The sequence below is a fragment of the Anguilla anguilla genome, chromosome 10 (assembly GCF_013347855.1).
Source record: "Anguilla anguilla isolate fAngAng1 chromosome 10, fAngAng1.pri, whole genome shotgun sequence".
Lineage (NCBI taxonomy): Eukaryota > Metazoa > Chordata > Actinopteri > Anguilliformes > Anguillidae > Anguilla > Anguilla anguilla.
This window is the reverse complement of record NC_049210.1, coordinates 22,983,530-23,007,380: the sequence shown is the minus strand read 5'-3', so window position 1 is coordinate 23,007,380 and position 23,851 is coordinate 22,983,530. Positions and strand designations below refer to the sequence as shown.

Here is a 23,851-nt window from a genome sequence, read left to right as displayed (position 1 = left end):
ATACAGTTGTTTGTCTCAAGGACTCACTTGTTGACTAGAAGTATATATTTTGATCTTCAAACCAAAACCATTAATCTGCACAATTCTTATGGTGATGGTATATCAGAGTGCTAACAGGCTGGGCTCTACAGAAAATATTAACACCCTTGTTCCTTCTATATCTCTGACACTCCTGCTCTCTCTTTTTCTCGCTGTCACACATTCTCACTCGTGGTGGGATAAAGGCTTTCTCCTTTTTCTTGATGGTGAAAATAGAACCCCTTGGAGCATTAAAAATGAAGTGGTGTCCTGAACATCATGTTTCAGGAGGAGTCTCCTGGTGGCAGTGTCACCGACAAACAAACACGTCCTCTGTGACACCAAGGACCCCACTCACCCACTGGAGGGGATTGTGTCCTTCTCCACCACAGCTGGAAAGAATGACAAAGTGGGAGAGGGAGTGAGGGTGGGTTGCCACACTGGCTAGAGTGATGGAGAATGTATGAAGGAAGAGGGTTGAAAGCAACATAAGATTGGTGTGGAGAGAGGGAGAGAAAGAATAATGGGGTGCATGAGCTGCCCCTGCCCTTGTTTCTCTCTCACTGCTGAAGAAAAGTTTCCAGTGAGTGCCCTCTGTAGGCGGGGCATTGACATTGCTGAGCAGTGTGCCACCAATTGCAGTGATACTGATGGCCATGGTATGGTGTATGTACGCAGTACTCTGGATTGTCTGTAACTGCAGCTCTAAAGAGCAGCTTTCAAGCCTGTTATAGTTAATATGGATCCTGAAAAAGTTTGTAGTGATAATTATTGCAACCCACCCCACCCTCCAAACGCCTTCTTCCTCGCTTGCCACACTTTGGGAAAATTAAAATCTGTGAAATGCATGAAGCTGTCGACACAAGTCTGTGGTTATCCTCAGACTGACCCGCAGTTGCTCACTGTCACTGAGAAGCAGAAATCATGTGAAGCGCTCATTAGCCGAGACTGGAATAGTTCCTCTGCTCCCCGTGTTATCGGCTGGTGTGGGGACTTTGCCGGGTGTGGTCTGTAGACTGGTGCCTTCGGCGCGTAGTGCGGGCGCTTCCCAGGCTATAAATAGGCGCTGTTTTCCAGTGACTCGAGAGGCTGAAGCTTGTGGGAAAAGTGAGAAGCGGTCGGTGGGGAGGAGATTGGATTCTGACTATGGTCAGACAGACAGAGTTCCCTAGGTGACTAGTGGGGGGAGGTGGGGTGAGGGGCGGGAGGGGGTCTGTCTGGTTGGAGAGGTCAGAGTGACCTATGGTCAGGTCTTTTACCTCCAGAGGACAAAGAAGTAGATCTGTCCTAAACTACAATATAACACAAGGCCAGAACCATTCTGAACCACAGTAGAACACCAGACCAAAATTATCCTTAAATGCACCTGATCCAAACCATCCAATACCTTCATGTAGAAATAAACCATTCCTAATCATACCAGGACTCTAAACTTCATTAACCATGTCAGACTCCAAGGCATCCCTAACCATATCAGAATACAAATCCAAACCAGCCTTAACCACCCCATGATATAGACACAAACCATTCTTAACTATACCAGAACATGAGACCCAAACCATACTTAACTCTAACCTACACAAAGTATCCTACACTAATTGATGCACCGTAATGTAGGCAAATCATTCATAAATCTACCAGAACACCAGACCGAAAATATCCCTAACCACACCATAATGTAGACACAAATTATTCATAACCATACCAGAACCCCAGACCGAAACCATCCTTAACGGTACTTTACCCAAACCTTTGTAAACCAGTCCATACTCCAAAGCATCAATAAACATCAAAGAACCAGAGGTGGGCAATCCAAGTTCAGAAAGTAAAAGTTCATCCCAGGATTTTGTTCCAGTCACCTGGATTTGCTAATGAGCACCATTCTTCAGCCAGGAGGTAGAGCTAAATCAGCTGGCTGAATTCAGGGGTGAATGAAATACATGGCAGGACTTTTACTTTCTGACCCCTGGAATGTCCACCTCTGTAAAGAACACATACTCAAACCATCCTTAACCACCTCAGAATGCAAACCCTAACCATTCTTAACTGTATCAGAGCACTAGACCAAAGCCATCCTTAGCCACAACAGATCCCCAGACCCTTCATGGGGTCATAAACACCTCTCTAAGGTATCCTGCATATAAAGCAGCTTTTAAACTCCAAATTAGGTATGTGCATTTTTATTATTGAGGTAAAGTGTGCTAAGTGACAAATAGGTTTATGCGTGGCTGAGGAATCTGGGAAAATGCTTCTGTCAAGATAGGCTCTCCAGCTCCCTTCAGGCTTCCTCTTGATGATGTCCCTGCAATGACTTAAAAGTCACCTGACCCATGTTCAGAGCTTTGGCCCTATGTCATCTGCATGATTGACAAAGCAGACATGATGGAATTAATTTTGAAAGTGGCAGAACCCTAACACTGTGGAATGAAAGCAACTTCGCTGCTTTTCTGCTATTTGGCCAGTCAATTTGGATCTGCCTGCTTTTAAGATTCCCTGTGCAAGGAAGTCAAGTGCAACTATACACAGTAAAATGTTCAGTGTTATGTCAATGCTTTTGGACTGTGTTAAATTTTGGACTGACATGCGCTCTGTTAGAGCTGAATAAACTGGACATTTTACTGTACAGGCTCAACAGCTACTGTAAGTCTACAGTACAAATATCTATATATTGCATTGACTGTAATGTATGGATTTCAAGCGAGAGTTTGCAGTAGTTTTTTGCCGAGAGCAATTCTTCATGGAAAAGCTAGCAGGTCTGGCTAACTCAGAACCTTACATAATCTCTGAAATGTTTGGGATCTGAAACGCACACGAGCAGGCACAGCAGTGCAGTCCCTTGTGTGGTCTTCCATTCCAGTTTTCAGTCATAACTCTGGTTCACGGTGACCTGAAAAGGAGCTGTTTCCAATAAAGGCTCCCATTGCAAACAGAGAGAGAGAGAGAGGGGACAGAGAGGGGGGGAGCAGAAAAGAAACATTTTTCATCTGTGTCTGGATTGCATTTTATATCCTGTTTCCTGCTGTTTTGTCCAGATTATACTGTTGGTACATGTCCTGGTACAGTACATTACATATGCATTGCATTCTGCAGGCTGCATGCCTGGTCTGCCGCCGGGGGCCCACAGAGTGCGCTCTCTCTCTCCTCCTCTTTCGAGGCCTCTAGGCAGCAACACAACATCTGCCCTGTGCCAGTGGGAGGGGCTTGCCCCTGGAAACACCCCCCTTCCCCCCTCTTCAATGACTTCTCAATGAAAAAACCTCACAAATGGAGACCAAAAGCAGAGAGAGTAAAGGGGGTCCTGCTTCAACAAAGCACATTTTCATATGGCTGAGTTAGGCATCTTTGTTTTAATTTTTTCTTTTTTTTTCTTTAAGCATGCTCACCCTGGCTATCTGACAGACAGACAAGGCTCTCTTGCTCTTTTGCCATCTTTGTTAGCTTTGTTGCTGTGCTTTGCAGTCTTTATGAAGTCAATAACACCGTACCTGCTTTTAGCACCCTTTCTAAATGGCCATTCCAAAAACACATTCATGTCCCGATGATCAAGTTTTAATGTTTACAAATACGCCGTATACAGTGAGCACCATAATTCATTGGACAGTGACACATTTTTTGTTATTTTGGTTCTGTACTCTAACACTTTGAGTTTGAAAGGGTACACTGACAATGAGGTTGAAGTGCAGACTGTCAGCTTTAATTTGAGGGTATTATTCATACATATCAGATGAACCGTTTAGAAATTATAGAACCTTTTGTATATAGTCCCCCCCCCCATTTTCAGGAATCAAAAATATTGGACAGTTTAACATAATGTAGAATAAAGTAATCATTTTAAATATTTGGTCGCATATCCTTTGCATGCAGTGACTGCTTGAAGTCTGTGACGCATAGACATCACCAGACGCTGGGTATCTTCCCTGGTCATGCTCTGCCAGGCCTGTACTGCAGCCATCTTCAGTTCCTGCTTGTTTCGGGGACTTTTTGCCTCCAGCCTCCTCTTCAGCATGTAAAATGCCTGTTCAATTGGATTCAGATCCGGTGATTGACTCGGCCAGTCAAGGATTTTCCACTTTTTGGCCGTCAAAAACCCCTTTGTTGCTCTAGCAGTATGTTTCGGGTCATTGTCTTGTTGCATGATGAAGTTCCGTCCAATGAGTTTTGAGGCATTTGGTTTTATCTGAGCAGATAAAATATTTCTGTAGACTTCAGAATTCATTGTTCTACTTCTGTCTGCAGTCACATCATCGATGAAGACAAGTTCCACTGGCAGCCATACAGGCCCAAGCCAAAACACCCTCTCCACCATGTTTTACGGATGAGGTGGTATGCTTTGGATCATGGGCATTTCCTTTTTTTCTCCACACTTTCCTCTTTCCATCACTCTGGTACATGTTCATCTTTGTCTCATCTGTCCACAAGACTTTGTTCCAGAACTCTTGGGGCTCTTTTAGGTGCTTTTTAGCAAACTGTAATCTGGCCTTTCTGTTCTTCAGGCTTATCAGTGGTTTGCATCTTGTAGTGTACCCTCTGTAGTCCTGCTGGTGTAGTCTTGTACGTATGGTATACTTTGACACATCTACACTTGCATCCAGGAGAGTGTTTTTGATCGGTTGGGTTGTCAGGGGGATTTTCATCATCATAGATAGTATTCTCCGGTCATCTACTACAGTGGTCTTCCTCGGTCTACCGGGTATTTTGACATAATTCACTAGTTGTTTTTTTCTTGTTAATGATGAACCAAACTGTTGACTTGGGCACGCCCAGGGTTTTTGCAACGTTCCTGATTGATTGATTTTCATTTCTGAGCCTTATGACGGCCAGCTTAATTTGCATCAACACTGCTGTCTTCCTCATGTTGTCACACCCCAACAACAATCTCCAAAGGCAATTACAAAGTCTAGAATCAAGACTAGACATCAACAGCTCTCTTCTGCATTCACTAACGTCACAAATGAATACACCTGCCTAACGAAACACATCTGTCAAGCCAATTCAACAAATACTTGTAGTACCTTAAAATGGGGGGACCATGTACAAAAGGTGCTGTCATTTCTAAACAATTCATCCGATATGGATGAAAATACCCTCAAATTAAAGCTGATAGTCAGAACTTCAACCTCATTGTCATTGTATCCTTTCAAACTCAAAGTGCTAGAGTACAGAACCAAAATAACAAAAAATGTGTCACTGTCCAATGAATTATGGTGCTCACTGTAGATGAGGCATGAAAAATCCATGGGACACGTTAACACGTGCGTGGAGGTCGTGATCTTTTGACCCAACAGGACCTTCCTCTTTGTAACAGTCTTCCTCATAAGGTGTGAAATGTCAAAGTGCTGTTTTACTTTACGTGTAAACTCTTGTCACAGCTGGCGCAACTGGACACAAGTACTTTTACACAGCCGATAAAAAGAGAGACACATGGTGCCGTGAACCCATTCGGTTCTGAGTGCATGACCATAAGTCATCCCTCCTCGGGATGCGTGTCTGAAGGATGTGGGGGGCCTGAATGCCTCCCAGACTGCTTCTATAAGCCAGTGTGGAGACTGGGCTCGCAGGCCTCTTTGTGCAAGCGGCATTGTGGAATCTGGCAAAACCCGGCTCTCAAGCTATGCCTGAAGCTGAAGAGGCGAGAAATGGCTCATCCCTCCCTGTGGCTATCGTGCAGCTCCTCAACCGAATCTCGCCCTCTGCTTCAGCCCACGGCGCTGGCGGTTGGATCGCAGCTGTTGTGCGTTCATGCTCTAGTTATGTGCCCAGAGAAACTCAGAGTTCAGAGGTCTGGGTTTTGAATGATTGTCCGCCTCAGAGGTCAAGTGGAAAATAGATTGATTCACAACAAACACTTTATGTTGTTTTATAACTTTTATCATGTGATTTTTGCTCATAAATTTTGTTTTAAGGTAAGTCTTGATTTCAGTTTGCAGCCTTATTGAAAACCACGTCCCAGCAGCAATTTCTCAGCTGCGTAACCACAGGAGAAATTTGCGTCACTGTATGGAATACGCCGTTGGCTTTAATTGAATGCTCCTTTGCAAAGTTTTCGAAACTTTTCCTTGCTGTGGAAGCCCTGGTACAGAGATGTGCAGAGGATGATTCCTCTCATCCGCTATTTTATAGGGCTCATAAAAACAGCACTGCATCCAGGTGGATGGAGCACCTCAATGTTGACCAGGCGATCTGTACTCTCTAAGCTATCACGTGTCTATTATTCTGGACCTATATGCTTTTTCTTTTAAAAATAATTTTTGGCTGTACTGGCTTGCCTTGTTCCCACCACAAGCTGTGTAGTCCCCCAGTGCCCAATGCCATTATTAACATGGGTTTCTAGACTTTTTTGGCAAGCAGCCCCATATTGGTTTCAGAAAGATTTTGTTACCCCAACCATTTTGAAAGTGGTTGGTTTAATGATATAACTGAATGTTTATCTTCTTTGCAAGTTTTATGCATTCACCATACATTTGTGGCCAAGTTGTCAATCTCAAAACATGTACTGTGTAGAAAAAGACTTATGGCATAGGTGGACAGATCCTTAAACAGCTTTTCAAAGTCAGGAGGTGTGTATCTCAGTTACATTCAAGCACGTGTTAGTCAAGTACACACACTCCTGTTGGTTAAATTGTGAAGGTTACATTTGAACAGGAACCTAAAACACTGCTGTATAGTGTTAAGTTGTACAGAAATGTTTGAAAATGTGGTGTAATACTGAGAGATAACAGTTTTAATACGCAAACTGAATTTAAAAAATTTCTCCGCAAATTAGATGCGAATGTGTAAATCAGGCAACCTCAACTGGGATTTAACATGGTATGTATGGCATCTTTGCTGTGGGGGCATTTGTGGTGTATTTTCAGGACCACCAGTCTGTTATGTGCCTGTTCTCTCTGCCCACTGTCTCAGCGAGTTATAGTTGGCCATCGCATGTCCTGGCAGGTTCTGGCTCTGCCCCGGGAGGCGAGCACGTGGCAGCTTCAGGAGTGCCGCAGCCGTGGCTTCAGCAGGGACCGTGTTTGTGTTTTGCGTTCTGTTATGCCCCGTGACAGAGGACGATGGCATCACTTGAGGAGAGCCCATACAGAGCAGTCGCTGCACCGATCCTTTCATTGGTGCTGTAGAGTTCTGAATGACACGTGTAAACCGCCAGAAAGGATTTCTTAATTATGGTCTCTGGAAAACTGAGCCAACATGCTATCAATCGATGACAGGATTGGAGATTGATGCTTATTTTATGATTGGGAGAAAAATGTGTGTTTTTAGTGTAGGGGACATGCCGCTACTTCTTATAGTGGGTCACCAACATGTAGAAGATATACATCAATATCCTCATAGGTGGTGCCAGCATATAATGATCAGTCTCATAAGTTAAGTATACAAACTATAAATTGGCCATTTAAATTAATAATTAAATTAATTATTATTAAAATTACACATTAAGCTAATACTAAATTAATATAAATGATTTAGCTAAGAGGTGAAGGTATTCTAAGTTCATTTGATTAGCAGCGGCTGACTTAATTCAACAAAAGAGTAATATCAATGCAGACAACCTTGTAAATATAATAAAGTTTATTAAGTACAAAGTACCGAAAAGAGCAAAGCACAATTCACTACAATGAGATATAATAAACTATGTGAGTGCACGTGTGTGTGGGCGTTGTGTGTGCGTGCATGTATATGTGAGGAGTGTTGGATGTTCTCCTACGCATGAAGTTGCGTAACGTGTTCCAGGAGAACAAAGGATCGAGGATGGAGCGGGGTTTGAAATTAGCTAAAGATGGCTAAACAATGGCGCATGAAGCGTACCAAACAGATCTTGACTATATGGCTACCAGTGTGCGTTTTTCGAGATCATGCCATGTTACGACCAGTTAGTAATTGAAATACGTAACATGCAGGATCAGTTCTGTGCATGATATATGAAACTAACACAGTGCGGTGAATGGCTTAGAGCCAACCGAACATACTGGACGTTTACATTAATCATTAAACACCATAATAATTATAATCATCATATACATTTAGTTGCAAATATTACTACATTCAGTCCTTTGCTACTTACACTATTCTCAGAGTTACAACCTTACTTCAGTCCTTTCGTTCCGTTGTTAGAAATGATTCCTGGTTTCCAGTGTGAAGTCCATGGGAGTTGTGAAAAAGGGGAAGCTGGTCGCCCTTTCCTGGTTCCAAAACACGCAGCCTGGTCCTTGTCGGTCGTGCGTGGCTCTCCTGTTTCTTCGACCACCGCTAATCATAGGAACGCTTCAGTGCGCCTCATTCCTCCCACAGCCGGTAGCTGAGGGTATACGCGCCTTTCCCCATTGCAGGCCTTGCAAACTCTTCCTGGTGTGTGGACTCACAGGAGAGGGAGACGGTGTTTTTCTCTGGAGATATTAAGTAAAGCAGGAAAGTACAATTAATATAATGAAAATGAGGAATAGCCATTTTGGCAGGAACAGCAATCACTTCACAATCTCGAACAATAACAGTGCCGAGCCAGGAATATTGTTATTATTAGCCAGGAACAAATTATTTTTGTTGGTATTTTTAAAAATCTTAGTTTTTCTTTGAGTTAATTATTTTAAATGAATCCCGAAACACAATACAACCCAGTGGCATTCTTAACCCTTTATGTCTTAAGATCCACAATCTTTGCTGTTCATCTGAAGAAGGAAAGAAAACTTTTATTTTGGTAGAATGTAACCAGAATAAACTTTGACACGGAAGTATGCAATATGTTTCGTGAATGCTTTTGTCTCTGTGCCCCCCTTCAGTCAGACTCCATGGTGACCATCACCTGCGCCGACGGCAAGTGGAACAAGCAGGTGACGTGCGAGCCGGTGGACTGCGGCCGGCCGGACAAGTACCACGTCCACCCCGCCATCTTCCACTTTCCAGAGGGAACCACGTATGGCAAGAAATGCTCCTTCCAGTGCAAAGAGCCAGCGCAGCTTGTAGGTGAGAACAGCCTGCCATTTATCAAGCCATTTTCCCATTAGCCTGACATTTTCTCCTCTGGCAATAATTAGCAAAACTGATACACTGCAATGAGACCTTGATGACTCTGGCTCTTAGGGCATCACATGTTTCTGAAGCTTTAGCCTTTGCAAACAGGTACAGGTGAAGAAGGGTAAAAAATGTTCAGAAAAATCAAGACCTGATATGAACTGTATTAATAATGCATGACTCTGTCAGATAGTGGACAGGACAGTTAATCTATGGGCTTAACTTAGAAATATGAAACTTATTTCCTTTTACTATCACAGCGGCAAGCGATTAGCACGTGTAGGGCAATTGACGCTCTGCCTCCCCTTCTGTCTTTTCACCACTGTCTCTGTCTCGCCTTTTCTCCACTTCGCCCCTTCCCCCCATGCTCTCCTCCATCTCTTTCTCTTTACTCATTCCTCCCCCCACCCCACCCCCCATCTCGTGCTTATTTATCTGGCCGTTCTTCTGCCCCCCCCCGTCCTCCCCTTTGCTTTCTCTAGGCTCTAATAATACTCTGACGTGCATGGAGGACGGGATGTGGTCTTTCCCCGCGGCTCTCTGTGAGCTGCGATGCCCCGCCCCCCCGCCTGTACCCAATGCTGTGCTGCAAACCAAGCGCTGCAATGCCACTGGCCTCAAGGTCGGCTCCTTCTGCAAGTACAAGTGCAAGCCCGGGTACCACGTTCCCAACACCGACAAGCCCAAGAGGTCAGATGCCATCACGCTTCTACCACCTTTAGCTTCAGGGAAACATCTGATTTTTATATCCCCATTGAAAATTTTTGTGGTGAAAAGTCAGTGAAACGCCATCTAAGTGTTCTGGTGAAAACCCGGCTACATTTGATTAAAAAGTGAAAGTTTTCTAGCTTTACATACATCTAACTGACATACAACATACACTTAAATTTATGTTATCGGCTTATGAATTATTGGCTACAATCGGTTGTCACGCTGATGACTTGGCATCAGATCTGTTCCTTGCCTCAACCTTTATGCATTCATTATAGTAAGTAGTCTCTGCTAAAATGCCTGAATGTCAATATAAATGTGCATTTGGGGTGCTATTTTCTGTCCAGCGCATGGCCAGCCCTCGCACTGACGAACTGGTATTATCATAAATTTTGATGCTCCTTAGTGGTTTGGTAATTTTGTGGCTCACTGTGCACCAAAGTAGAAGGAAAGACACTGCTGGAGGTGTGTCAGTCAAGATCTAGCAGTGCGTTGCAATTTGAGTGCAGGTCATTGCAATTTTCATGTCAGTCTAATCTCCATCTGGTACTCAGACCAGGTCTGTGACACAGATCGCCGCCCAGCATATGCTGAATTGCTAATTTCGGGGCTTTCCTATGCAATACAATCATAAGCTAATGAGTGGTTTTCGTAGTTCATTTGCTTTCCAATTCGCCTTTGATATAAATCCCAGAAGCAGGAAAGATCCATACTTTGCATTTATCGCTAATTGTCTTTAAAACAATTTTATAATGTTCATTCCTGTATTTATTTCTATTTTTAATTGTTTATGGCTGTTCTTATACTGCATTGTGATCCCTGGGTTACTGTATTCCATTTTTTTTCTTACACCCATTTGTAACAAGAAGAATGACAATAAACGCAACTTGAACAATCTTTTTATTTTAATTGACTGTAGTAAAAATGATAGCTACACAAATTATGATAGCTACTCAAATTATTTGCTTGCACAAATTATGAATGACTGCCTTTATAAACATTAATGCAATATTTTGCAGCAATCTCTTTTTAGCATAATACATGTTATGTGTAATAAACGTAATATCAATATAAAATAAAGAAATAATAATTACCATTTGTGTTAAATAAGTAATAATAATTACACATTTCTATTTTTTTGGTTACTACACTCGATGAACTGAGTTTGTGAAGAGTTAAATAAACATTTAAATTTAACATGTGTCAAAGCTAAGGTCAAATATTGATTGAATCATGGCTTTTGTCAGAGTGTAATGATTCTCTGTCAAATTCAAACAGGCTTTATTGCCATGATAAATGCATTTCACCATTCTTTGAAATCCTCTCTGCAAAGAAATGGACTGAATGCTGCATTGAATGCTGTAAAATATACCAGTGTCCTTGAAAGGTCATGTAAAATTGCCCGAATAATATATATATATATATATATATAATTTTTTTTTTTTTTCAGGGTTTGTGAACTTAATTTGCTTCCTGTAATTTCCCCCTGAAAATTCCATTTTCAAAGTAATAAATCTTTTGTAAAATAATTTAAATGTATTTAAAAAAAAAAATTCACTCTCCTTTATTTGACTGGGATGGCTGACTTGAGAGCTCTCTTCTCATTTGCAGTGAAGACCTGGGGAAGCCCAGTGGGTAGGAATGCAAGGGCTTGTGCAGCCAATCAGATGCAGCTAAGTGGCCAGATGTAGAAAGAACCAGTTCAGGGATTTGGCATGGACAGAGAATAATGGTCGGCTGGATTAGCTGGTTGAAACAGCTGGCCTTGGCCACCATCCCCGGAGGTGGAAAATCCAGGTTCGGAAAAAGTAAAAGTCCTTCCCAATATTTTGTTCCAATCACATGGATTTACTAATTGGCACAATTTTTCAGTGAGGGGGTAGAACTAAGTACCAAAATCAGCTGGCCATGTTCATGGACGGAAGAAACTCAAGGCAGGACTTTTACATTCTGACCCCTGGACTTTCCACTTCCGTCCATGCCTGACTCCAGCGATGAATGGCATTTCACCTGCCTCATCACGTTTGCGTTACAAGCGTCTCTCTCTCACTGTGTGTCCACCAGACGGGCATTCAAGAGGCAGTGCACAGAGGACGGGAGCTGGCAAGAGGGGGCCTGTGAGCCTGTGACCTGTGACCCCCCGCCCCCCATCTTCCACGGCATGTACCAGTGCACCAATGGTTTCAAGTTTAACAGTGACTGCTGGATCAACTGCAACAGTGCCAACCACACGGTGAGACTGCACCCTCCATGCAAGCAGGTCTGTCGCTCTTTCTCTCTTAAACTTTTCCACCATGTTATCTTTTAAATTTGTCATTCCACTTTTCATGTGATGCTCCCTCTCCATCATTCTCTTTCCCTCACTTTCCCTCTCTCATTTCTGTACGTTCCACCTCCTCTTATTCTTTGAGTCATTATTCTTTTCTCCCTGTCCTGGTTTTTGTGCATTTTTTTGTTCCATTTGTCAGTGTGATGATATTTTATGCCTTATTGTGCCTGATGTTGTAGAGAGCAGATGGAAGTAGTCTTTTACAGTTCTGTCCCTCAAAAATGCATATGTGTAGCAGGCAGACCTAGGTGGTTTAATTAACCTTTAGCTCAAAGCCCCTAGTGGCCGGTTCGCCAGCGTGCCGAGATTACTGACCTCAGACATTCAGTGCTACTGCAACCAAAGTATGAGTTAAAAACAGAAACGCTTTGTTTAAGTTTCATTAGCAGACGACTATGCTGAATACTGAGTTTCGCAGCACCACCATTGGCGCTCTGGTCGTTCATTTAACAAGTACCCCCTCCCTGCAGTCTCATCTGCAACTACACCCCCCACCCATGACATAATGGACAATATTGTTTATATGGGCATTCATAAAAATATTCTTTCACAACTCAAAACGTATCCCGTCGTAGCAACAAGATAAACCCGACAGTAGCCGTAAGATATGCCAATAGAGCAGTGAAAACTCTGCTCACTGAATAGCGAAATAAACGAGGTTTAGACAAGGTTTTAAAAAATGATACCATGTCATTCTACAGTCAATATATAGGACTAAATATTGAATACATATACAACCTTACCATTGGTTTTACACGTAGAAATATCCCTTTTGAGACTGAGTGGTCATATATGGTCTTGGACAATCTGTTTGTGAAATATATGCGCGTTTGTGATGCCTGAGTACCTTCCAAAATAGTTGTGCGTAATACCACACGTGTTGTTTACGGTGTTGTCGCCCTTTTTAGTACAGTCTGGCTTGATTGACAATTCATTTATTCAGTAGGAGAGAATTTAAGCTTTCTAACAATGTATAACATGTCTAATTTTGCTTTTGTAATAGCATTTTATAGGTCAGCGTAACCAAAAGTTTTCTCATCATCGCATTCACTTACGCATACACTTACTTACCACTCTGTGGTAGCAGTAATAGATGCTGCACCTGAGGAAACGTTGTCAACGATTTTTCGTAACTTCTTGGAAAATACTATTATTATTGTGGACTTCTGGGCATAGCTAAGCAATATGCTAGCTGAAATTGATTTCTGCAGTAAGACAGAAGCGGACAAAAGTGTATCATTTATTTATTCTCTTTGTCTCTATCGATTTCTTTCATCATTGCGATGTAAGTATTACTGCTCAAAACATTTCAGTTATATATGTTATTTTTGAAATTGAGTGTCTTTAAATAGGTTAGTGGTATTTCATAATTAGAATATTTCACACCGTAATGTAAGGGTTCGTTGGTAGTTTAGTAGTTTTGTGATGAATGCAACAGTGATGACGTGAGATTTGGAACATTGCCAAAACGTGGTGGACGGTTGAAAATTATTTCATGTCATCCCATCCCCATACAAGAAAACATACGACAGTACAGAGTATAGAAATACATACAAGAGTTAATTATTCCACATTAAAGGTTGACTCTTGTTGAAATGAAGGATGGCACAGTGCTTTTTTTTTTTTTTTAAAGCAAACTAGCCAAAGGTTATTTGGCAGGTTATTTTGCTTATTATCAAACCAACAACTGACTTATCTCCTGTAATACACACAGGTGAGCGGCAGATCTACATCCCATATTCTTCTGCAAAATAGGTTGCAGTGTGACAGAACATGTTTGCACACCAAATGGTTGCCAGTTCAAATCCCCGCCAGGGAACTCATGTTGTAACCTGATCATCCATGAGTCCTTCAGTGAATAGTCATGTGTGAAATGTGAGATCTGCTTTTGATTGTTGTCTGCTTATCATGACAAGTCTTTCACCAGAGCAAGTGCTTCACCAGCAACAGCATCTGTGAAAAGGATGATATTATGAGGTGTCAGTGAGGTGCTTTGGGCTCAGTGATCAGTAATTAATTTCTTTGATCGTTACATTGTTCATTGAAGTTCATTGTTTTGTACTCTATTTCAGGGAAACCCATTTACCACTATATAAACCCATAAGCAATAAAGGAAAGCAAAGAGAGAGAGAGAGAGAATAACTCAGAGGATAACTGAATCTGTAAATCATTCATTTTCTTATCGCACTATTTACAATCAGGCTTTTGAACAGACTTCTCAGTATACATTTCACTGAGGGAATAAAAACAGAAAAGAGACTGCTTTTTCTGAAGGACTCAAGGGTTCAAAATGGCTTTATGGGCATGAAAATGGTTTCAGCATTCAGGGTTTGAGTTGCCTTTAAAAGTGCCCATCTCTTTGTGTTTGGTGCGTATGTGTGCACTTCAGTTCATTAACAGCTGGAACCCTTGCACCTTTGAGAGAGCAAACAGAGTGCCCCATGACCGACCGCACCATAGGCCCTCATTGACCGCATTGGACCGCTCTGACCGATCTTGCCAACACTGATCGCCGGCTAAGAACAGCAAGCTCCTCAGTTTGCGACCGTGACCATGACCGGTGATGTCTGTCTATTCCAGGGTCCCACCTCCAACGTCATCCGGTGCAGGAAGGATGGGAACTGGACTGGGTCATTTAAGGTGTGCCCCCAGCTGAAGGGACAGTGTGCTCTCCCCCAGAACCTCAGCCCCAGCATGTGGGTCAACTGCAGGCGTGGATACGGGATCGGTCTGTACCCCATAAGCGCTACTCTCATTTTCTCTTTCCTTTTGCTTTGTGTGCGTATGTGTGTGTGTTTGTGAGTGTGTGCGATTGTGTGTGCATATGTGTTTATGTGTGTGCGTGTGTGTGTTTGTGTAACTGTGTGTACATTGTGGACTTACACGGTTTAAGACATCGCTGGCATGTAAAATATTAGGAGGGATGTTTAATTGCAGTCTCAGATGATGCGCTGATGACATGCCAACCACAGTGCGGATCTACTTGGTTGCAGGTGAGGAGTGCGAGCTCACCTGTAAGGACAGAAATAACAACGTGGTAATCCTGACCGGCAACATGACCACTGAGATCGTGATGAAGGATCACTGGAGGAATCCGGAAAAAGTCAAGGTTGGTCCACCCTGTCACTTCAACCAAACTACGACTACTGTGTTCTCACCACTTAATTGCAGCCCATCGACCCTTGCGATATGTTTGGCTCCCAGTACAGAGGTGTCAGACAGTGTCCGCTGATTGTTGGTGTGTTTCAACAATTGATTGGCTCAGACACCTTTTGTGTGATGAAAGATATTTTAGAGGGCCAATTGAAAACATGCACCAAAACTGAAATAATATCAAAAACTCCAGAAAGTGGACTGTTTCTTTAAATGAATCATTTTAGTCACTGAATGGCTAAAACAAGTACAAACACCAAGTTTTCAAGGCTGGTCATTGATTGAAAGTGCACTGCAGCCCTCCAGGACTTTATTTGTTACCCCAAATCTAAAAGGTCATCCAAACTAACAAGGTATCCTCGGTCGAGTGTGAACAAAACTGGCCCTCACCATCTTAAAACGCAGTGAAGTACAATGGTTCTGGACCTGCGCTTGTAACTCAGAGGTTGCATGTTCAATTTCCTGGTGCATCCTTATGGAAAGTGTGTGACTGGAAATGCATTTTATGGAAAAACATCAGCTTGTTAAAGGTGCCCCCGATCTGTGAAATGGGTAGATGTAATGTTCATTTTCCACTCAGGTACACACGTCACGCGTTCTACACACCTCCGCCTTATCACACACGGCACCGCAAGCTCCAAAGCTTGCTACACCCTCTCCTGCATGCCGTGAATCTGATAGCAATGCGTACCCAGCAGCGGAAGCTGGCAACCAGGTGAAGATGAAAGCCTGCTTTCTATTTCATCTCGGCCGTTCCCTCGTCTGGCTCGACGTATTACTGCCCAGGTTACGGTCAATTGCCATTCATTACCAGCAAAGACAGACAGTGGCCCCTACATTGGGAAAAACCAGGTAAGATTGCTGTAATTTCTCAGCTTGAGTGGCAAACCGCATCCCATCCCCCCTGACCACCTTTTCCTGGTCATTAACTGATGAGGAGCAAGCTCTTCACGTTCCGCGGGATTTCTGTCGTTTCGCCAGTCACCACTCTTAGAGCCGCCAATGGCCCCCTCCGATTCCGACGTAGCTGTCAGGAGCTTGATTTCTTCCGAGCGTCCTCACCACGAACGCGCCAAGGCAGGGAGCTCCTGCCGAGTCAGCCGTCTGCAGCTGGAAACGGATACCTACATACATTATGAGGCAGATATATTCTGTATTTCCCAGGGTAATCTGAGACAGCAGACAGGGGGTGGCGGGGGGGGGTTGGAGGGCGGGGACTGATCGATGATGGGCTGGGAGGTCATGGTGTTCGGGTTGGCTGAGGTGAAATCGATAGGACTTCTTGTTGGTTCAGCAGATCTGGATTGTGTGTGAGTCTGTGTCAACGAATTCCGAATGGTCTCAGGGTCCCTGAACCTTGACGCAGCCTGCAGCCTCTAAACGCCCCATCATTATCACTGCACAAATGGTCCTCTACACCTCAGTCCCTCGCCTGTGACTACCAGTATGAATACATTCACACACACATTCACCTTCAGGGACTCACATGCACACACATGCACACACACACCCACACACAAACGCACACACACACACACACACACATATATAAACACACACATGCACACACACACACACACATATAAACACACACATGCACACACACACGCATGCGCACAAACACACACACACACTACCTGCTACTATGTAGTAATGTTTATAGCATTAGCAGCACTGCTGTGACATCACTGCTGTACATACACACTGGTCAGGGAGGACCACAGTATCATGCTGCAGTCCAGCTCAAATAAAGGACTCTTTACAGTACAGGAAGTGAAAAAATGAGCAATATTTGGCTGCTCTGATTGACTTAGTCATTTTATGTCTCAGAAGAACGGCCAGCGATTCCATGCATGGCAGCATTCCGTCACACGTGTTGACACGTGAAAGGCGCTTGCAAAAGTACCGTCTGTTTGCCATGTTCATTTATTTAGCAGTGCGGGTAGTGTTTTTTTAAGTGAATCCACACCCACCTATGGTCAGTCTAATTCCTTGGCCTCTCATGTAGTTACAGAGCGAGATTAATTTGAAAGGCGTCACATCTGGGCCACGTGTCTGAGCAAACGTGATGAGGAGGCGGTTAGTGCAGCACGCTGCCTGTTGGCAAGGCTAAAATGAATCCCTGCCTCGTTCTTCGCGCACACGGTTCAGTCCTCAGGTCTTTCCTGAGCTGACCAGCGCTTGCTTGACACTCATTTTCCCTCGTTAATGTGCTGACAGCACGGTAATGTGAAATCCCTTAGCGAGCAGCGCGGCTGGGGAGAGTGACCTCCTCGCCCTGCGGTGCGGCCGCGACACCCGAGCCGTGGCTAAGGTCACGCGGTGGTTGCTCTGTCGCCCAGGAGACTCACCTCCCAACATGCCGTCACGGCTGCCGTTCAGCCACTCTGCCCCGATTGATCCAGTGTTAGGTTACATCAGGGCCGGCCTGACGCAAAGTTACATCACAGCTGACTGGCGCATAGCTACCAGGCATGGCTTTAGAAAAAGTGAGAGTCTTGCCTCACGCCTGTCCTTGACATGTACTGTAATACATTCACAAACTTCCAAGCATGTTGACATACACAGGTGCACCTGAATGAGTACACTCACCTGCATACACACACACTCTCACATTCCCACATACCTCTCCATTTGAGGTTGCGTACACACACAAATCTGCAGATGGATAAGGCCTGGCTCTGACTACAAGACTGGAAAAAGGTGAAAAAAAAACAACCCTAATGCAGACAGTATGACATCCATTTAACAAAATCAAAACTCAGGACCAGTAAAAACAAGTAGTTCTCAAGGGATGGAAGTTTAAAGGAGCCCTTATGTAAACATGTTTGTGTGTGCGCACATGTGTGCAGGCGTATGTCCCAGCCAGCGCTCGCTCCACTCCCACCAGCTCAAAGAGAAAGTGGTGCATTCTTGGAAACTTGATGATGCCAAATGCAGTCCACAGAGGATTCCCCTAGACCATGGCGTTATGCCTCTCCAAACATCCAGCCTACCTGCATTGACCCAAGAAGGCCCCAGAAAGCAATCATCACCCCCCTTCCACCCCCCCACTCAGACACACACACACACACATACACAAAGAAAAGCTGGGTCTTTAAAAGAGGAGGTCTCTCTTTATATGTGCTAGGGTGGAGAGGGACCTCTGCTTTTGAAGTCTGTCTTCTCTGCCTCCACATTACTATCCCTCTGTAGTAGCAAATTCAGTCCTCCCCATCGCCACCACACACATGCACAAATACACACTCTCCACAGGAGTCCCTTTGCAGCACTGTAAAGCATCCAAACAAGAGACGAGACATCCATTAGTCACAGGCAGGGGGGATGTCCTGCTGGACGAACACAGAAGATCCAGCACTGAAAATTCCAAGGCATTTATTGACTCAAGAAGACAGTCCATGTATTGTCTTGGATAAAATGAACACTTGCAACTGAGCTTTTCTGTGCCCAGGTGGATATTAACCCCTTTTAATCAGGGCAGATTAGTATGTCATAGATCAGTCCAGGTATTGCAGTGAACTCCAAGGGGAGACATGCGTGTGTGTATGCGTGTGTCTCACTATAGAGAAAAACAGGTACGGTTCTTCCTGACTACATTTCCCATGAGGCATTGGAGTATAAACAGATGCACATCAGCAAGCCAGGTTCCTGCAGAGTCCTCTGTGAGGAAACATGGCCGTGGGAAATATTCTCCTATTATGGGCCAAAGGCACACATCGCACTCACTGACACAAAGGAAGTCCCAGAAATAACAAGCGATTCCTCACACTCAGGGGACGGAGCACGTGGAAGGAGACCGTCGTCCTCTCTTCAGAGGAAAAAGTGATACTGCATCACAGTGTCTGCAGTATCTCTACAAGTTTTTTTTTTTTGTTTTTTTTTACTTCAGAAGCCTCAGGACAACAGCCTTCAGGTTCATTAAAAATAAAAAATAAAGATGCTGTTGCAAAATTTTGTAAGAGATAGCTTTCTTTAAGGAATTAGTGCCATGTATCATTCCTCCAGTGGAAAGGAAGGCACACAGAAAGGATTAAAAATGTAGGAATGTATGATATGAGAACAGGCCCATCTACAGTAATCTCTTCATTTGTGTATTTGAGTTACCATGGCTCATTTGCAGGCAAGAACATACTGGCCTGCACACAGCAATTTTCATGTTCAATCACACATCTTTTACTACAAATCTGATAACTAGAAATAACTTACTGGTACAAAATAAATAGCAGACTAAGGAGTTACAAGCACAGAATAAAACGTTCCTTCTGTTTTTATTTTTATTTTCCTGACAAGCAGAAAGAATCTGTTGAAGGAATGCTGTGTCTTTTCACTTTTTTCCATCCTTTGAATAATTACCTCACATTGCAGTTTTCTGTCCTGTGTAGTTGGCCCATTATTGTGGTGCTAGTAGGATCCCTTTGATCCCAAAAAATTCAGTTCATTTGTGAATGAACACAAAATCTTTCACTGTCTGTCATTCAAACAAAACATTCTGTATCTGTGAAGAGAACAGTTTTTCGATTGGTCCATTCTGATACTGGTCAGAATTTGAGATCACGCGGTAGCCCCACCCATTATGGAGATTCACGAAGCCTCGCTCTTGCCCACAGGATTCCATAACGTTTGCCATTGTAGCGCTCAGGCTCTCAGACTCTTTTTGCCTTTCTCCATACAGAGTATTGTGTGCACCATGGGCCTGAAGTGGTACCCCCAGCCAGAGACCCTGCACTGCATCAAAGGCTGTGAGGTAAGAGCTTTTTGAAAAGTCCTACCTAATTACCTTCCTTATCTTACCTCTAACACTTCTTTTACAGTTTAGGAAACTTGCTCTGTTGGTTTCTGACCTTCGCCCTTTTCCTCAGAGGAGTGGGTTTGTGTTGACCTGTTGTCCTGCTGAGCAGAGGTGGTTTTGGCTTACACAAGCTCATTGTTGCTCACGATTCCCAGACAGCAGAGCCTTCCTCAGTACAAATGACACACCTGTTGATTGGTCAGCTTCCCGCCAAATGCATCCGTTCACAAAATAAGCAATGTTTCGATCAGTTTGACCTTCTTTGAGTTGAGGGAGATGAAAGAACAAAGATGTCAACGATGTGTCAACTTCATGTGTTAACTATGTCCGAGGACACAGCTAATAGTTTTTCTATTATGTTCTATATATACGTATATATATATACAGCTAATAGTTTTTCTATTATGTTCTATATATACGTGTATATATATATATATATATATGTGTGTGTGTGTGTGTGTGTGTGTGTGTATATGTATATATATATATATATATATATATATATTATATATAATAATAAATGACTTACGGTTTTTTTGTAGATGGTCTATAGATGATTAGAGTATATTACTGATTGCTAAATATAGGTATTTGTAACCATAGAGCTAATAAACAGGCCTTGAGTCCTCTATGCCACATTTATACTAATGATGGTACACAGTCTCCCAGTGTCCTAATAACACTAATGATGGGACACAGTCTCTCAGTGTCCTAATAATACTAATGATGGGACTCAGTCTCCCAGTGTCCTAATAATACTAATGATGGGACACAGTCTCCCAGTGTCCTAATAATACTAATGATGGGACACATTCTCCCTGTGTCCCAATAATACTAATGATGAGACACAGCCTCCCATTGTCCTAATAATACTAATGATGGGACACAGTCTCCCTGTGTCCTAATAATACTAATGATGGGACACAGTTGCTCCAATTACAGTACCACACTCTGTGGGTTCGTATAGCCTTTTGTCTGCTTTGTCTGCTTCCTCACCACCTGTGGTTTCCCTGGCAATCCCTGGTTACTCCTGAGGTGTGCAGCACCTCATTTACACATGCACACTCTCTCTCCGTCTCACTCTCTCACTCTTTCTTTTTCTTTATCTTTGTCTCTCTTGCACTCTCAAATGAAAGTCATCTTTTCCAACTTTTCCCTGTCTTTTGAGGAAAAATGTAAAACACAGAAATGAATGAATGGCAGGCGCGTTAAAGACTGCTGCCCAAGTCTCTTACCACGATGCCCGTAACTCAGAGCTCAGCGATGAAAGCTGGCATAAGATTTTCTGCATGGGGCTTTCCTTCCCTGCGGCCCAGCAGGCTCGTTTTTCCTGCTTCCTTTTACAGAAGCTGGAACCCTGTTGATCTGCCTAGTATGTTTTGCTGTTTGTTATTTGGTTTAGTTTTTTTTTTTTGCAAGCACCTTATCCAGTTAATTTACGTAAGTGCTCTCAACGTCCTAAAGTTGTCTGTCCATATAAAGGCCAGGTGAAACAATGTAAATTAGAATTATAGCTGTCCATAAGCAAAGTTTTGGGGATTGGCAAGGGGCTAGCACATGGGAGTTGTTCAGATCACGATTGTAGAGGGTGGATTGGGAAGGGGTGGAATTCAGATCATGGACTATAGTTTAGTTTAGTTTAGAGTATTTGCACACAGTAAAAGAAAAAACAAATACAACAAATAAAAGAAAGTAGTACATGTGCAGTTGAGATAAGAAGCTCAAAGAGCTTATATCAAAACCTCACCGGTTACGTTTACAGGCATTGTATATTCATGTCAAGCTGATACGAACATGAAAAATTCTAAATACTGAAATACAGTGATATAATGGTGTCGTAGTAAAATAGGTGCAACAAATATTAACAGATCATCGAGATAGGATAATGGGTAGAATGATAAGAATAATAGTGTAAGCAACTAAATGAATGGCTAAGATCATTAGTAGCTGTCAGAATTCAAAACAGCCCTTATTTTTCTTTTAAATACATTCAGGGAGATAGAGGAGTCTGCTAGATTAGAAAATGTATTCCATATTTCTGCCCAACTGAATCAAATTGAAAATTGACTTCTTGAGGTATGTCACAGTGGGAGATTAAGGTTTTTTGACTGTCTTGTGTTGTAGGAGTGAACCTGGGAGTTGCTGTGGAAATAAAGCTGGAAAGACTCTGGCAAGATCCTGTTCATTTGTTTAATCTTAAACATGAAGATACATGTTTGTAAGATGTTGATGTTAAAAAAATTGTCAAGAGATGGAGGTGCAGATGGCTCAGAGAAATTTTAGAATGTGTCTGTCCTGACAAACATTTTTTGGACAAGTAATATTTTTTAAGGTATGTGGGGTAGGTAACTGCCCACACAATATTACAATAAGTGAGGTGAGGATATATCAAGCTTTAGTATAGAGTTAAGAAGCAGGTTTGATTTACTAGAGAACAAATTTTCCTTATAATACCAAAGGATATCAAGATGTTTCTGCAGACAATATCAATATGCTCTCTCCAACAAAGTTTCTCATCAATAAGTACTCACAGGAGTCTGGTGAATGAGACTTTATTTATCTCTTCAATCTTCAATACTGATCTTTATATCCTCTTTGCAGTATTTCTTTTTACCAGCAATGATGATGAAGTTGGATTTCTTAACATTTAGAGATAATTTATTGATGTGGAACCATTTTGAGTATGCGATGAGGCCATTATTTGCCTCATTTGTCAGAGTTCTGGGATTTTTGTTGGAAAGAACAAGGTTGGTATCGTCTGCAAATAGAATAGGGGATGCAGTATTTGAGACTTTAGCAAAGTCATTTATGTAGATTCAAAATAATAATGGCCCAAGGATAGATCCTTGAGGTTCCCCACATTTTACTGTCGCTCTGTTGGATTCACAACCTTTAGCTACAACATACTGTTTTCTGTTGCTAAGGTAGTTTCTGAGCCAGCTGTTAACTTTGCCTTGAAGGCCATAGCAATGTAATTTAAAAACTAGGATGTTATGATTCACTGTGTCGAAAGCTTTTGATAAATCTAAGAATATGCCCAGGACAAATTCATTATTATCGAGTGCAGTGGAAATTTTATCAACAAGTTGTAACAAAGCTTATGCAGAATAGTTTTTGCGGAATCCATATTGGTTTTCATATATTATGCTATTTGTGTTAAGATGATGGAGGATTCTTTTATAAATAAGTTTTTCAAGGATTTTAGAAAAGCATGGTAGAATTGAGGTAGGACGGTAGGTTGTGAATGAACTAGGATCATCTGCCTTAAAAAGAGGAATGACTTTTGCAAGTTTGAGGTCATTTGGTGCAACACCACTTTTCATGGACCCAGCAAAAATATGAGTCAGTGGTGTGGTGATGAGCATTCTTACCTCGTTAACTAAGGAGGTACTAATTTCATCATGTCCTGCAGCTGAGTCTTTTAAATTCATTATAATGTCACTAATTTCTTCAGAGTTAGGCAGCTCGAAGGAACACATTGGTAAAAAAACAACCTTCAATATAATCCAAGGGGTTGCCCTGCTCATTTGGAATCCCACTCCCAAGAGCAACTCCCACATTTACAAAAAAATCATTGAATTTACAAGCAATATCATAAGGAATGTTATAAGATCTCTCCCCATCACAGAAATCAGATGGCAACTCTGAAGTAACTCTCTTCCATTGCAATAGCTGATTTATAATTTTCCATGTTAATATTCTTTGATGGCTCTTTGAATTGGTCACTAAAGTACTTTTTTTGCTGTTCTAAGCAGAGAGGTGAATTTGTTTCTGTATGTTTTATATGTCACCAAATTTAGAGGTGTAGGACAAGAGATATTTTGTGTATAGCTTATTTTTCTTTTTGG

The 23,851-nt window shown here is 42.5% G+C and overlaps 1 protein-coding gene across 2 annotated transcripts in view; it reads left to right on the top strand.

Moving 5' to 3' along the window:
* pappab (pregnancy-associated plasma protein A, pappalysin 1b) overlaps positions 1–23,851 on the top strand; it is a 155,951-nt gene that overhangs the window by 109,179 nt on the left and 22,921 nt on the right. The window contains exons 15-20 of one of the 2 annotated variants that reach the window (XM_035380451.1): positions 8,790–8,973; positions 9,504–9,711; positions 11,797–11,965; positions 14,642–14,789; positions 15,055–15,170; positions 19,887–19,958. In XM_035380451.1, the coding sequence (XP_035236342.1) occupies positions 8,790–8,973; positions 9,504–9,711; positions 11,797–11,965; positions 14,642–14,789; positions 15,055–15,170; positions 19,887–19,958 (897 nt within the window). Of the gene's footprint in view, positions 1–8,789; positions 8,974–9,503; positions 9,712–11,796; positions 11,993–14,641; positions 14,790–15,054; positions 15,171–19,886; positions 19,959–23,851 lie in introns of both variants that reach the window. The other variant, XM_035380450.1, reaches the window with a different exon arrangement.